The sequence below is a fragment of the Mytilus californianus genome, unplaced genomic scaffold, assembly GCF_021869535.1.
Source record: "Mytilus californianus isolate M0D057914Y unplaced genomic scaffold, xbMytCali1.0.p SCAF_4, whole genome shotgun sequence".
NCBI classification, from domain to species: Eukaryota; Metazoa; Mollusca; class Bivalvia; order Mytilida; family Mytilidae; genus Mytilus; species Mytilus californianus.
This window is the reverse complement of record NW_026262690.1, coordinates 37,012,576-37,025,764: the sequence shown is the minus strand read 5'-3', so window position 1 is coordinate 37,025,764 and position 13,189 is coordinate 37,012,576. Positions and strand designations below refer to the sequence as shown.

Below are 13,189 nucleotides of genomic sequence, written 5' to 3'. Positions count from 1 at the left end.
GCATAACAGCGTAGACGAGACCATTGATTGGCGCGCTAAAATATCCCATTGACTGGGTCAGATTAGGTGAACGTTCGTCTGTAACGCCCACAACTCACGATGTATTTATTATAGACATTTAAACTGTGGGGTCACCAAAGGGTCTCAACGCCTTAATAAAATAATTCGAAAAACTAATCAGGAATAACCATTGTGTTTTGATTTATATTGAATACTTAAACGGTCTTTACTTGTGTTTTTGTTATGTTTTGATAATCAATTTTTATGATATCGCACGTTCTTTCAGCAAAAAAAAAGGATTTAACTGGCTTTAAAAGTGTTGATTATTATCTTTTTTCGGACGTCAAAGCGATTTAACAATTGCGGTTGTCCAATTATGTCATCTTTTAACTTTTATTTGGTCAAAATTTTATTTTAGAACGAATGCATGATCAACTTTAAAAAGTGTGCAAACACAAAACATATAGACAAAATATACTTCTGTCCTGTCTTTTTTGTTCTTGCAAGTTATTAGACAGTAAAAAAAGCTATTTGGATCAAGCTTTGTGAAATTTGCATTTATGTTTTTGAATAGGTAAAATGTATAGTTTGGTGAACTTTTCTTCTAACTACTATACTTGCGAAAAACCCTTGGCAACAGAAACATATTCAGCTTTTTTTTTAATCGACCCAATTTACATAGTAATGGACGACTTCGTACATTTTATGATCGCAAATAAAATATGTATATAATAAACTGTGCACTGTAGTTCGAATATTCATTTTCTTTTGTTAATGGATTTTCCCGTCTTTCTGGGTAAGCTTACTCGCAAATAATTTAAAACCAAGACTTGCATTATAAAAATGTCAAAACATACCTTGATTTTCCTTTTTTTTTTAAACATACATCTCAGCCATAGATAAGGACTTAAATTCGCCAGGTCTTTAATTTCAAGTTAGTGAATTGACCAAAGTAATATTGCGGACCATTTGCCAGTTTCCATGCGGTATCCGTGTTTTTTCACTCGCTCTATTCTGCATCCACTCAACTTTCGTGTTTGTCATGACAAGGCCATTTGAAGCTTTCATGCTATATATATATACAGTGTGTGTTTTACTTATTGTTGAAGGTCGTACAGTGACCTATATTGCTAACGTCTGTTGACCACTGGAAGGGATTTGTCTGATTGTCTATCGCACCACATATTCTTATTTTTATATGCAGTTATATCTATAATAAAATTGAGAATTGAAACGGGGAATGTATCAAAGAGACAACAACCCAACCAAAAAGCAGAAAATTTGTTTTTCGTTAATTGTTTTGTTGTAGATTAGGCCGTTGGTTTTCTCAATTGAATTGTTTCATATTTTTCATATCGGGGACTGTTGTAGCCGACTATACGGTATGGGTTTTTCTCATTGTTGAAGGCCGTACGCTTGCCTTTAATTGCTTACATCCACTTCATCTGAACTTTGGTGGATAGTTGTCTTATTAGCAATCATACCACATCTCCTTATTTTTATATAAAGTTGTATCAATTGTGACTTTAGATACATTGGTGTATTTATTTTTGTTTGCGTAACGTCTAGTGTCAAATTTGTCATGCATGTTTAGGACTATTAAATATATTGCAGATAGTTTCGTAATTAATCGGCTTTAGATCTGTTATACGACAATAATACTTAAAAAGATAAAAGGTAGGAAAATTAAGAGACCACAACAACAAAGACTATCGAGTCCTGTCCATAAATAGTAAAATAGACGTTTAATCAACAATGAACAACACAAAACCCGGATAGCCGGACGTTTGGCTCAAAATTTAGTGGGACTAATCGAGTTTAATATGCAATCCCTCCCTGGCTAGACTTGGTGCAGGCACACAATCCAGTGGGTTAAATCAGTATAACATGCACCCTCCCCAGCCCGACATTGGCACAATATGTAGCGATGTGTTGCTGTGTGTTTGTTTCATCTACATTGGCTAGAGGTATAGGGGGAGGGTTGAGATCTCACTAAACATGTTTAACCCCGCCACATTTTTTGCTCCAGTCCCAAGTCAGGAGCCTCTGGCTTTTGTTAGTCTTCATTTTGTGACGTCCATTTGTTAAAGGGCCAGCTGAAGTGCGCCTTCGGATGCAGGATTTTCTCGCTGTGTTGAAGACCCATTGGTGGCCTTCGGCTGTTTTGTTTACTCTTTGGTCGGGTTGTTGTCTCTTTGAAACATTCCCAATTTCCATTCTCTATTTTAACTTGTAACCTTTCAAACTTTTTTTGTCGTCTTGACTGTGCGGTATGGGCTTTGCTCATTGCTGAAGGCCGTACGGTGACCTATAGTTGTTAATTTCTGTGTCATTTGGTCTCTTGTGGAGAGTTGTCTCATTGGCAATCATACCACATTTTCTTTTTTATATATATTTGGCAATAAACAATAAAAGAAAAATAAACTACACAGCGCAGCGTCCAACAGGATTACAACAAGAAAATTAATTTTAAAAATGCGGTCAAAAGTCAAAATTTGCCTGCAGCGGAAAAATGCAACAGCTTGATATTCATTTCAAATAAAATAATTGTAATGATTTACACAACGTTACTTTTTCCAATATTAACATTCAAATTATTTAGTTTTTTTGTTGTTTTTGATTAATTTACAACATCTTTACAAAGACCACATTCTGACTTCGATATTAAGTAGACCATAAAAGCGATGTTCATTATCTTGCTTCTGTTGTAAGTTTGAGTTAGTTATTTTGTGTCATGAATTGGTATTGATGTCACTCGTATGTTTTTATACGACCGCAAAAAAATTTTTGTGGTCGTATATTGGTATGACGTTGGCGTCGTCGTCGTCGTCGTCGTCCAGCGTCGTCGTCCGAATACACATTAGTTTTCGCACTCTAACTTTAGTTTAAGTGAATGGATCTCAATGAAATTTTACCATAAGGTTCAATACCACAAAAGGAAGGTGGGGATTGATTTTGGGGGTTATGGTACTAACAGTTAAGGAATTAGGGGCCAAAAAGGGGCCAAAAATAAGCATTTTTGTAACTTCCAGACATAACTTGTGTGTAAGTATATGGATCTCTCTGACATTGTACCACAAGGTTCCATATCACAAAGGGAATGCTGGGATTGATTTTGGGGGTAATTGCCTCCAAATTTTAGGAATTAGGGGCCAAAAAGGGGCAAAAAACAAGCATTTTTCTAGTTTCATGACAATAACTTGTGTGTTAGTGTATGGATCTCTCTGACATTGTATCACAAGATTCCATATCACAAAGGGAATACTGGGGTTGATTTTTGGGGGTAATTTCCTCCAAATTTGGGGAATTAGGGGCCAAAAAGGGGCAAAAAACAAGCATTTTTATACGACCGCAAAAAAATTTTTGTGGTCGTATATTGGTATGACGTTGGCGTCGTCGTCGTCGTCGTCGTCGTCGTCCGGCGTCGTCGTCCGAATACACATTAGTTTTCGCACTCTAACTTTAGTTTAAGTAAATGGATCTCAATGAAATTTTACCATAAGGTTCAATACCACAAAAGGAAGGTGGGGATTGATTTTGGGGGTTATGGTACTAACAGTTAAGGAATTAGGGGCCAAAAGGGGCCAAAAATAAGCATTTTTGTAACTTCCAGACATAACTTGTGTGTAAGTGTATGGATCTCTCTGACATTGTACCACAAGGTTCAATATCACAAAGGGAATGCTGGGATTGATTTTGGGGGTAATTGCCTCCAAATTTTAGGAATTGGGGGCCAAAAAGGGGCAAAAAACAAGCATTTTTATACGACCATGACAATATCTTGTTTGTAAGTGTATGGATCTTTATGAAATTGTACTACAAGGTTCCATATCACAAAAGGAATACTGGGATTGATTTTTGGGGTAATTTCCTCCAAATTTTAGGAATTAGGGGCCAAAAAGGGGCAAAAAACAAGCATTTTTCTAGTTTCATGACAATAACTTGTTTGTAAGTATATGGATCTTTATGAAATTGTACTACAAGGTTCCATATCACAAAGGGAAGGCTGGGATTGATTTTGGGGGTTTTCCCTCAAAATTTTATTAATTAGGGGCCATAAAAGGGCAAAAAAAACATGCATTTTTCTAGTTTCAGGACAATAACTTGTGTGTAAGTGTATGGATCTTTATGAAATTGTACTGCAAGGTTCCATATCACAAAGGGAAAGCTGGAATTGAGTTTGGGGGTAATTGCCCTAAACGTTTAGGAATTTGGGGCCAAAAAGGGGCCAAAAAACAAGCATTTTTCTAGTTTCCAGACAATAACTTGTGTTCAAGTGTATGAATCTCTCTGAAATTGTACTGCAAGGTACCATACCACAAAGGGAAAGCTGGGATTGAGTTTGGGGGTGATGAATCATAAGGGGGTTCAAAAAATTGGGGGGGATTTTTTTTTCCTTTTTTTTCTTTAACATTTTCCATTTTAAATTGGTTATTTCTGATTTATATATAAAAGCAAATAATAATGATATGGTTTGAATAGGCATACATGTGAACCTCCCGACGGGAGTACAATAATCCCGTTTTCAGGGGTCTCCTCCCGACCTCCCGTTGAAGAGGAAAAAATCCCGTGTATGAAATTTTTCATGAATGAAAAATTTCTGCCCAACATATCATCTCAGGCATCTGGTGTAACTGACATTACCTGAAGTTATATTTTACCTGTAAATCAATTAACATGCATAATTATATGGCTTCACTTGTCAGCTTGGGTGTCAAACATACAGGTAATCAACGATTTTTACCTCAGGCTAACTGCCGTTGTGTAACAAAAACTGTGTATTTATTGGGTTACTTCCCTTGATTTATCCTGTTTTAAGTTACTTTCCTTTTAATAATGAAAATTTTTAAAAGAATATAAATAAAATATAAATTGAACAAATAATCATAAAAGGATGGTTATTAAATGATTTTAAATGTCTTAGGACAAATAAAAAAATAATAATTTGAAAATTATTTGAGGATTCTAGACTTCCTTTTAAGGCTTAAATTGAAATTTATATAATAACTATGACCCTAATTTTACAGATAAAATGATTTTCTGAGTTTGCAAATAAAAACTATTTGCAAGAGAGAAAAAAAAAATAAAAACTATTTGCAGATAGCTAAACAAATGTTCTGGTTGCAATGATTGTTTTATAGAATATGAAGTAAAAAATTTAAAGAACATACTGGAAAAATACAATGTTAGATTGAACATGTAGAATATAAAGATGGAGAAACTTTATAAGTACAAGGGTACTATAAACATAATAAATTGGATGGAAAGTTGAAGAAAACACACTTTAAAAGACCATTTTTACAGCACACGGTTACATTTACAACAAAATTAATGTCGATTAAAAACCTCCTGATCTGAGTCCTAATCTCCTGACCAAAATTTCCCAATCTCCTGATCTGAGTTTCACAGTCCATCACATGTATGAATAGGTAAATTGAAAATTTTTAAGTTCTTAGACCACTTTCATTCTGTGTCAGAAACCTATGCTGTGTCAAATATTTAATTACAATCCAAATTCAGTGCTGTATCAAGCTTGAATGTTGTGTCCATACTTGCCCCAACTGTTCAGGGTTCGACCTCTGCGGTCGTATCAAGCTGCGCCCCAGCGGAGCATTTTATTCTAGTTTCATGACAATAACTTGTGTGTTAGTGTATGGATCTCTCTGACATTGTATCACAAGATTCCATATCACAAAGGGAATACTGGGATTGATTTTTGGGGGTAATTTCCTCCAAATTTGGGGAATTAGGGGCCAAAAGGGGCAAAAAACAAGCATTTTTCTAGTTTCAGGACAATAACTTGTGTGTTAGTGTATGGATCTTTATGAAATTGTACTGCAAGGTTCCATATCACAAAGGGAAAGCTGGGTTGGAGTTTGGGGGTAATTGCCCTAAACGTTTAGGAATTAGGGGCCAAAAAGGGACAAAAAAACAAGCATTTTTCTAGTTTCCAGACAATAACTTGTGTTCAAGTGAATGGATCTCTCTAAAATTGTACTGCAAGGTACCATACCACAAAGGGAAAGCTGGGATTGAGTGTGGGGGCGATGAATCATAAGGGGGTTCAAAAAATTTGGGGGGGGGATTTTTTTTTCCTTTTTTTTCTTTAAAATTTTCCTTTTTAAATTGGTTATTTCTGATTTATATATAAAAGCAAATAATAATGATATGGTTTGAATAGCATACATGTGAACCTCCGGACAGGAGTACAATAATCCTGTTTTCAGGAGTCTCCTCCCGACCTCCGGTTGAAGAGGAAAATTATAATCCCATGTATGAAATTTTTCATGAATGAAAATTTTCTGCCCAACATATCATCTCAGGCATCTGGTGTAACTCACATTACCTGAAGTTATATTTTACCTGTAAATCAATTAACATGCATAATTATATGGCTTCACTTGTCAGCTTGGGTGTCAAACATACTGGTAATCAACGATTTTTTACCTCAGGCTAACTGCCGTTGTGTAACAAAAACTGTGTATTTATTGGGTTACTTCCCTTGATTTATCCTATTTTAAGTTACTTTCCTTTTAATAATGAAAATTTTTAAAAGAATATAAATAAAATATAAATTGAACAAATAATCATAAAAGGATGGTAAATAAATGATTTTAAATGTCTTAGGACAAATAAAAAAATAATAATTTGAAAATTATTTGAGGATTCTATACTTCCTTTCAAGGCTTAAATTGAAATTTATATAATAACTATGACCCTTGTTTTACAGTTAGAATGATTTTCTGAGTATGCAAACAAAAGCTATTTGCAGATAGTTAAACAAATGTTCTGGTTGCAATAAATGTTTAATAGAATATGAAGTAAAAAATTTAAAGAACATACTGAAAAAAAAAAAATGTTAGATTGAACATGTATAATATAAAGATGGAGAAACTTTATAAGTACAAGGGTACTATAAACATAATAAATTGGATGGAAAGTTGAAGAAGACACACTTTAAAAGACCATTTTTACAGCACACGGTTACATTTACGACAAAATTTATGTCGATTAAAAACCTCCTGATCTGAGTCCTAATCTCCTGACCAAAATTTCCCAATCTCCTGATCTGAGTTTCACAGTCCATCACATATATGAATAGGTAAATTAAAAAATTATAAGTTCTTAGACCACTTTCATTCTGTGTCAGAAACCTATGCTGTGTCAAATATTTAATTACAATCCAAATTCAGTGCTGTATCAAGCTTGAATGTTGTGTCCATACTTGCCCCAACTGTTCAGGGTTTGACCTCTGCGGTCGTATCAAGCTGCGCCCCAGCGGAGCATTTTATTATAACTTGCCAAAAGAAAATATGTTCTCCTGTGCTGTACCAAATACTTATTTCCTTTACTGTTATTAATGTATCAGGTTGTCAACCAGTCAATTATTGTCTTTTATATCATTTGGTAAGTCTTTTTTAAGTAACATGTGGCACAACAGTGATTTTCATAAATATTCAAAAATTGAATTACTCTAGTGTTATCTTTTCATATGAATACATATCAAAGTCAACAAAAATGGTTACATAAAACAATCACTTAAAGGATTACAGGTCTCTTCTCAACAACTCTAAAAGGGGGGTTTTTGATGATACATTATTTTTGATGCATAGTACAAGAAACAATACTGTAAACATGTCAATTTTCTCACATGGGTTATTTTCACTTATTTTCACTTATTTCATGTTCACATTATATGTGTGAAAATATCCCCTGTAGGAATGATTTTTAGAGAGCAATAACCTTAGATGTGAAGGTCAAAGTTATATTTGATGTGCAAATTAACCCCAGCTGGAAAAGTTAATGCATGAAAATTGCAAAAAATAACAAACCATGTAAATATCTTCTTTTACGGTACTTTTTTATGTTTGCCTCAACCAAATGTTTATGCGACACTTTTTAACATTCTTGAGTTATGTCCCTTTATAAACATAAAAATTGCTGAATTTTTCGTTTCCATTCTCTAACTTTAGTTTGTCTCAACCAAATGTTATAAAACTTATACACAACCGTTCTAGAGTTATGCGTGTTTACAAATAGAAAAATTGCTGAATTTTTAGTTTCTGTTCTCTACTTAAGTTAGCCTCAACCAAATGTTATGAGACTTACACACAATGCTTATTACCACAAAACTCAGATCAAGTTCAAATTTGGGTAGCGTCAGTTTTACCGTTCTTCAGTTATGTCCCTTTATAACTATATGATATGCAAGAGGGGGCATCATCTCTGTCCACATGTGGACACTATCCACATTTATTTTGTGATTTAAAAAAGGCAACCTTATATAGAGTGCATGACTGACCTATCAACTATATAAATTCAGTTTTTATACGACCGCAAAAAAATTTTGTGGTCGTATATTGGTATGACGTTGGCGTCGTCGTCGTCGTAGTCGTCGTCTTCCGGCGTCGTCGTCCGAATACATATTGGTTTTCGCACTCTAACTTTAGTTTAAGTGAATGGATCTTTTTGAAATTTGACCATAAGGTTAAATACCACAAAAGGAAGGTTGGGATTGATTTTGGGGGTTATGGTACCAACAGTTAAGGAATTAGGGGCCAAAAAGGGGCCAAAAATTAGCATTTTCTAGTTTCCAGACAATAACTGTGGAACGGTGTATGGATCTCTCTGAAATTATACTACAAGTTTCCATACCACAAAGGGATGGTTAGGATTTGCTTTGGGGGGTTATGGCTCAAACCGTTTAGGAATTAGGGGCAAAAAAGGGGGAAAAACAAGGTTGTCCTGGTTAATGGACAAATACTTTAGTACAAAACATAATTTAAAGCAGTGTAAGGGAGATAAATCAAATACATCATTGAAATTATCTCCCTTACACTGCTTTTAAATTATGTATAAAGTAATGGTTAATGAACAATAAAGATAATCTAAAACAGTGTAAGGGAGGTAATCCAAATACAACGTTTTGGTTACTTCCCTTACACTGCTTTTAAATTATGTTTAAAGAAATGCATATTTATAAAGGAAGACCAGTAAAGATATCTGCAAATGTTTTCATCTTTTTTTTTTACAAAAAAATCCATATGAAAGATTTGACACTATATTTTTATTTTTAATTCTATTATAAAATAGATTAAGTTAGCACTATGGTAAATTTAAATGGGTAATTATGGTTGCCAACTCCATTGGAAATTTGAATTGAGATTATGACCATATCTTGAGGGAAAGAATTTTTTTGGGGGAAAAAGGGGGGGGGGGATAAAAAGAAATTGTGGGGGGCCAATTTTTTCTCATTTCAGATTTCAGAAATTAAAAAGAATTATTCTTCAAATATTTTTTTTTCAAATTTCAAATATTGAAAAATTTCAAGAAGTAATCTTTAATTGCACAGTATGGCGCATTAGATTTGTAAAATCTTTGATCACATTTATTTATTTGTTATGCCGAATCTAACAGTGTATTTAGATTTTTAATTTTGGGTCCAGTTTTCAAATTGGTCTACATTAATGTCCAAAGGGTCCAAAATTAAACTTTGTTTGATTTTAGCAAAAATTGAATATATGAGGTTCTTTGATATGCTGAATCTAAACATGTATTTAGATTTTTGATTTTTGGCCCAGTTTTCAAGTTGGTCCAAATTGGGGTCCAAAATTAAACTTTGTTTGATTTCAACAAAAATTGAATATATGGGGTTCTTTGATATGCTGAATCTAAACATGTATTTAGATTTTTGATTATGGGCCCAGTTTTCAAGTTGGTCCAAATTGGGGTCCAAAATTAAACTTTGTTTGATTTCAACAAAACTTGAATATATGGGGTTCTTTGATATGCTGAATCTAACCATGTATTTAGATTTTTTATTTGTGGACCCCGTTATCTAATTGGTTCATATTGAGGTCAAAAGGGTCCAAAATTAAACTTTGTTTGATTTCATCTAAAATTGAATTATTGGGGTTCTTTGATATTCCAAATCTAACCGTGTATTTAGGTTTTTAATTTTGGGTCCTGTTTTTTAAATTGGTCTACATTGAGGTCCAAAGGGTCCAAAATTAAACTTAGTTTGATTTTGACAAAAATTGAATTCTTGGGGTTCTTTGATTTGCTGAATCTAAACATGTGTTTAGATTTTTGATTATGGGCCCAGTTTTCAAGTTGGTCCAAGATAGGGTCCAGTATTTAAACTTTGTTTGATTTCAACAAAAATTGAATATATGGGGTTCTTTGATATGCTGAATCTAAACATGTATTTAGATTTTTGATTATGGGCTCAGTTTTCAAGTTGGTCCAAATTGGGGTCCAAAATTAAACTTTGTTTGATTTCAACAAAAATTGAATATATGAGGTTCTTTGATATGCTGAATCTAACCATGTATTTAGATTTTTTATTTGTAGGCCCCGCTATCAAATTGGTTCATATTGAGGTCAAAAGGGTCCAAAATTAAACTTTGTTTGATTTCATCGAAAATTGAATTATTTGGGTTCTTTGATATGCCAAATCTAACCGTATTTTTAATTTGGGTCCCGTTTTTTAAATTGGTCTTCATTGAGGTCCAAAGGGTCCAAAATTAAACTTAGTTTGATTTTAACAAAAATTGAATTCTTGGGGTTCTTTGATATGCTGAATCTAAACATGTGTTTAGATTTTTTATTATGGGCCCAGTTTTCAAGTTGGTCCAAGTTGGGGTCCAAAATTAAACTTTTTTTGATTTCAACAAAAATTGAATATATGGGGTTCTTTGATATGCTGAATCTAACCATGAATTTAGATTTTTTATTTGTGGGCCCCGCTATCAAATTGGTTCATATTGAGGTCAAAAGGGTCCAAAATTAAACTTTGTTTGATTTCATCAAAAATTGAATTATTGGGGTTCTTTGATATTCCAAATCTAACCGTGTATTTAGATTTTTAATTTTAAGTCCCGTTTTTTAAATTGGTCTACATTAAGGTCCAAAGGGTCCAAAATTAAACTTAGTTTGATTTTAGCAAAAATTGAATTCTTGGGGTTCTTTGATATGCTGAATCTAAACATGTGTTTAGATTTTTGATTATGGGCCCAGTTTTCAAGTTTGTCCAAGTTGGGGTCCAAAATTAAACTTTGTTTGATTTTAACAAAAATTGAATATATGGGGTTCTTTGATATGCTGAATCTAACCATGTATTTTGATTTTGGACATTGGACCATAATAGGTAAATTAAAAAAAATCAAGTTCTTAGACCACATTCTTTCTGTGTCAGAAACCTATGCTGTGTCAAATATTTAATAACAATCCAAATTCAGAGCTGTATCAAGCTTGAATGTTGTGTCCATACTTGCCCCAACTGTTCAGGGTTTGACCTCTGCGGTCGTATCAAGCTGCGCCCCAGCGAAGCATTTTATTAAATATGAAGAAAGGGGTAGTCCGGTTGTCTTTTACGTCAATGAGACACACAAAAAAACGACAAAAAATAAAAAAAGGGGCAACATTCATTCTTCAACAAAAGAATACATCACAAGAATATAAGTTTTGTAAGAAAAAGACCAAATTCGTGAGACGTTGTGTAGGACTTGAATAGCCAAGACAAACTGATAAATATCTGAATGAATGAATGAATCGATCTATGTAAAAAAAAAATCAAGGTAATAAACAAAAAAAATAAATAGATTTTTTAATTATCCGGAACTCTTCACAAACAAAACCTACATGTATGCATTGACTAAATAGTAGGCCACTCTTTTACAATGATTACAACGTAGAAGTACTTATTCTCGTAATCAATAAGATATTTTGTGAATTAACCCCATTAACTTAAAGTTTTTTTACAATGAATACACGTATTTTAGGATTATTTAATGATATCAGCTCTGAGCATTATTATTCTTTAAAATGAAACTGTTGTATGCGATGGTATAAAAAAATATGTAAAACAAATCTTTTAAAGTTTTGTGAAAAGAAAGTTTCATTTTATGTATCGAAATGTGTAATTTACAAGTGATCATTATTTAAATCCCCACTGGAAGGCCTCTGACAGACTGAGCGAGCGTAAAATCATTGTTATCGATAAGCCAATGACATCAGTATTATTACCAACAAAAGTTTTACGGTTGTCTACGCTGTTATGAAAACGATTCTATTTGATCTTTGTGACACTTAACGAATAAATACTACTGTACACGATCCTAATTTTTTGAACAGAAAAAAACTACAAAAAAATTCAAAAGAATTCTTAATGGCAATCATACATCTAATTTTTATATTGTAATAATCATATTTTATTCTTATTTCCAGAGAACTTCAATGTCAACTACAGTGCCAAGGTCTACAAACTCTACTCTCAGTAAAAGAGGTGGAACAGGTATATTGATAGGATATGTCTTTTCTTTGTAATTATCTATAGAGATGAGGAATTAAGGAGTTAAAGGGAATGAATGAGAATGCTGTTGTAATCAAAGATGTTAAAATATGCAGTAAACATGATAATATTATATCCTACTCAATATTGTCCCTGGTATCAGCCTTTGATCTGTATGGTAGGTTTGAACTGTTTAAGATAAATATAACTGTGGAAAAAATCGAAAAACTAAAACTTTTATTCATATAATAAATGATACATGAATGTTTCACAATACATCTTAGAAAAGTATTTATTTTCCATACCATTCCAATAATAACAAATTTTAAATTAACATGACGATTTTACATTTCTGCTTTACAGTTTTAACAAACAGTGCAATAAAGGCTATTGAAAGTTATAAAGATTCTGACCCTAATTATACAATACGACGTCAGATGGAGCATGAACATGGAGAAGCTAAACAAATTGATTGTCTGCGGCGGGTACATATCATTTCATATATTATGTTTAGTTTCAAATCAAACTCCTCAAAATACTAAAATAGTTTTGTACAACAGAAGTGTGTTTTGGTCTACACAAGATTCATCAGTGGATAATCTTTCCAAACACTTATCAATTATAAAATTGAAAAGCATTAAAGATTAAAATTTTCAAAAGTTTGAGCAAAATTTGGCTAAGGCTATCTATGTCTGGGGAAAGAAATGTGTTTTAAATGATTTTAAAGATTTTATGAACATTAAATTAACAGACAATAGCAGATATAATGATATTTCCTGCTGACTACTGGGCTGATAATACCCTTGGGGATCAAATGTCCACCAGCCTGTCACCTACATATTTGGGGTCCCAATCATATGCCTGTCATCTTCATATTTGGATCCAAATCATATCACT

At 33.0% G+C, this 13,189-nt stretch overlaps 1 protein-coding gene and 1 long non-coding RNA gene across 12 annotated transcripts in view; both read left to right on the top strand.

Annotated features, from left to right (window-relative positions):
- Positions 1-13,189, top strand: part of LOC127698258 (DISP complex protein LRCH3-like) — an 81,098-nt gene that overhangs the window by 54,976 nt on the left and 12,933 nt on the right. For all 10 annotated transcript variants that reach the window (XM_052201625.1, XM_052201632.1, XM_052201631.1 and 7 more), the window contains 2 exons: positions 12,229-12,295; positions 12,656-12,777. In XM_052201625.1, the coding sequence (XP_052057585.1) occupies positions 12,229-12,295; positions 12,656-12,777 (189 nt within the window). The remainder of the gene's footprint in view (positions 1-12,228; positions 12,296-12,655; positions 12,778-13,189) is intronic.
- LOC127698305 (uncharacterized) lies at positions 2,765-9,206 on the top strand. 2 transcript variants are annotated; one of them, XR_007980777.1, is made up of 3 exons: positions 2,765-3,984; positions 4,147-5,429; positions 7,103-9,206. It is a non-coding gene; the product is annotated as an uncharacterized LOC127698305 (long non-coding RNA). The 2 variants fall into 2 exon arrangements; XR_007980776.1 differs by lacking the exons at positions 4,147-5,429; positions 7,103-9,206 and adding an exon at positions 5,843-6,023.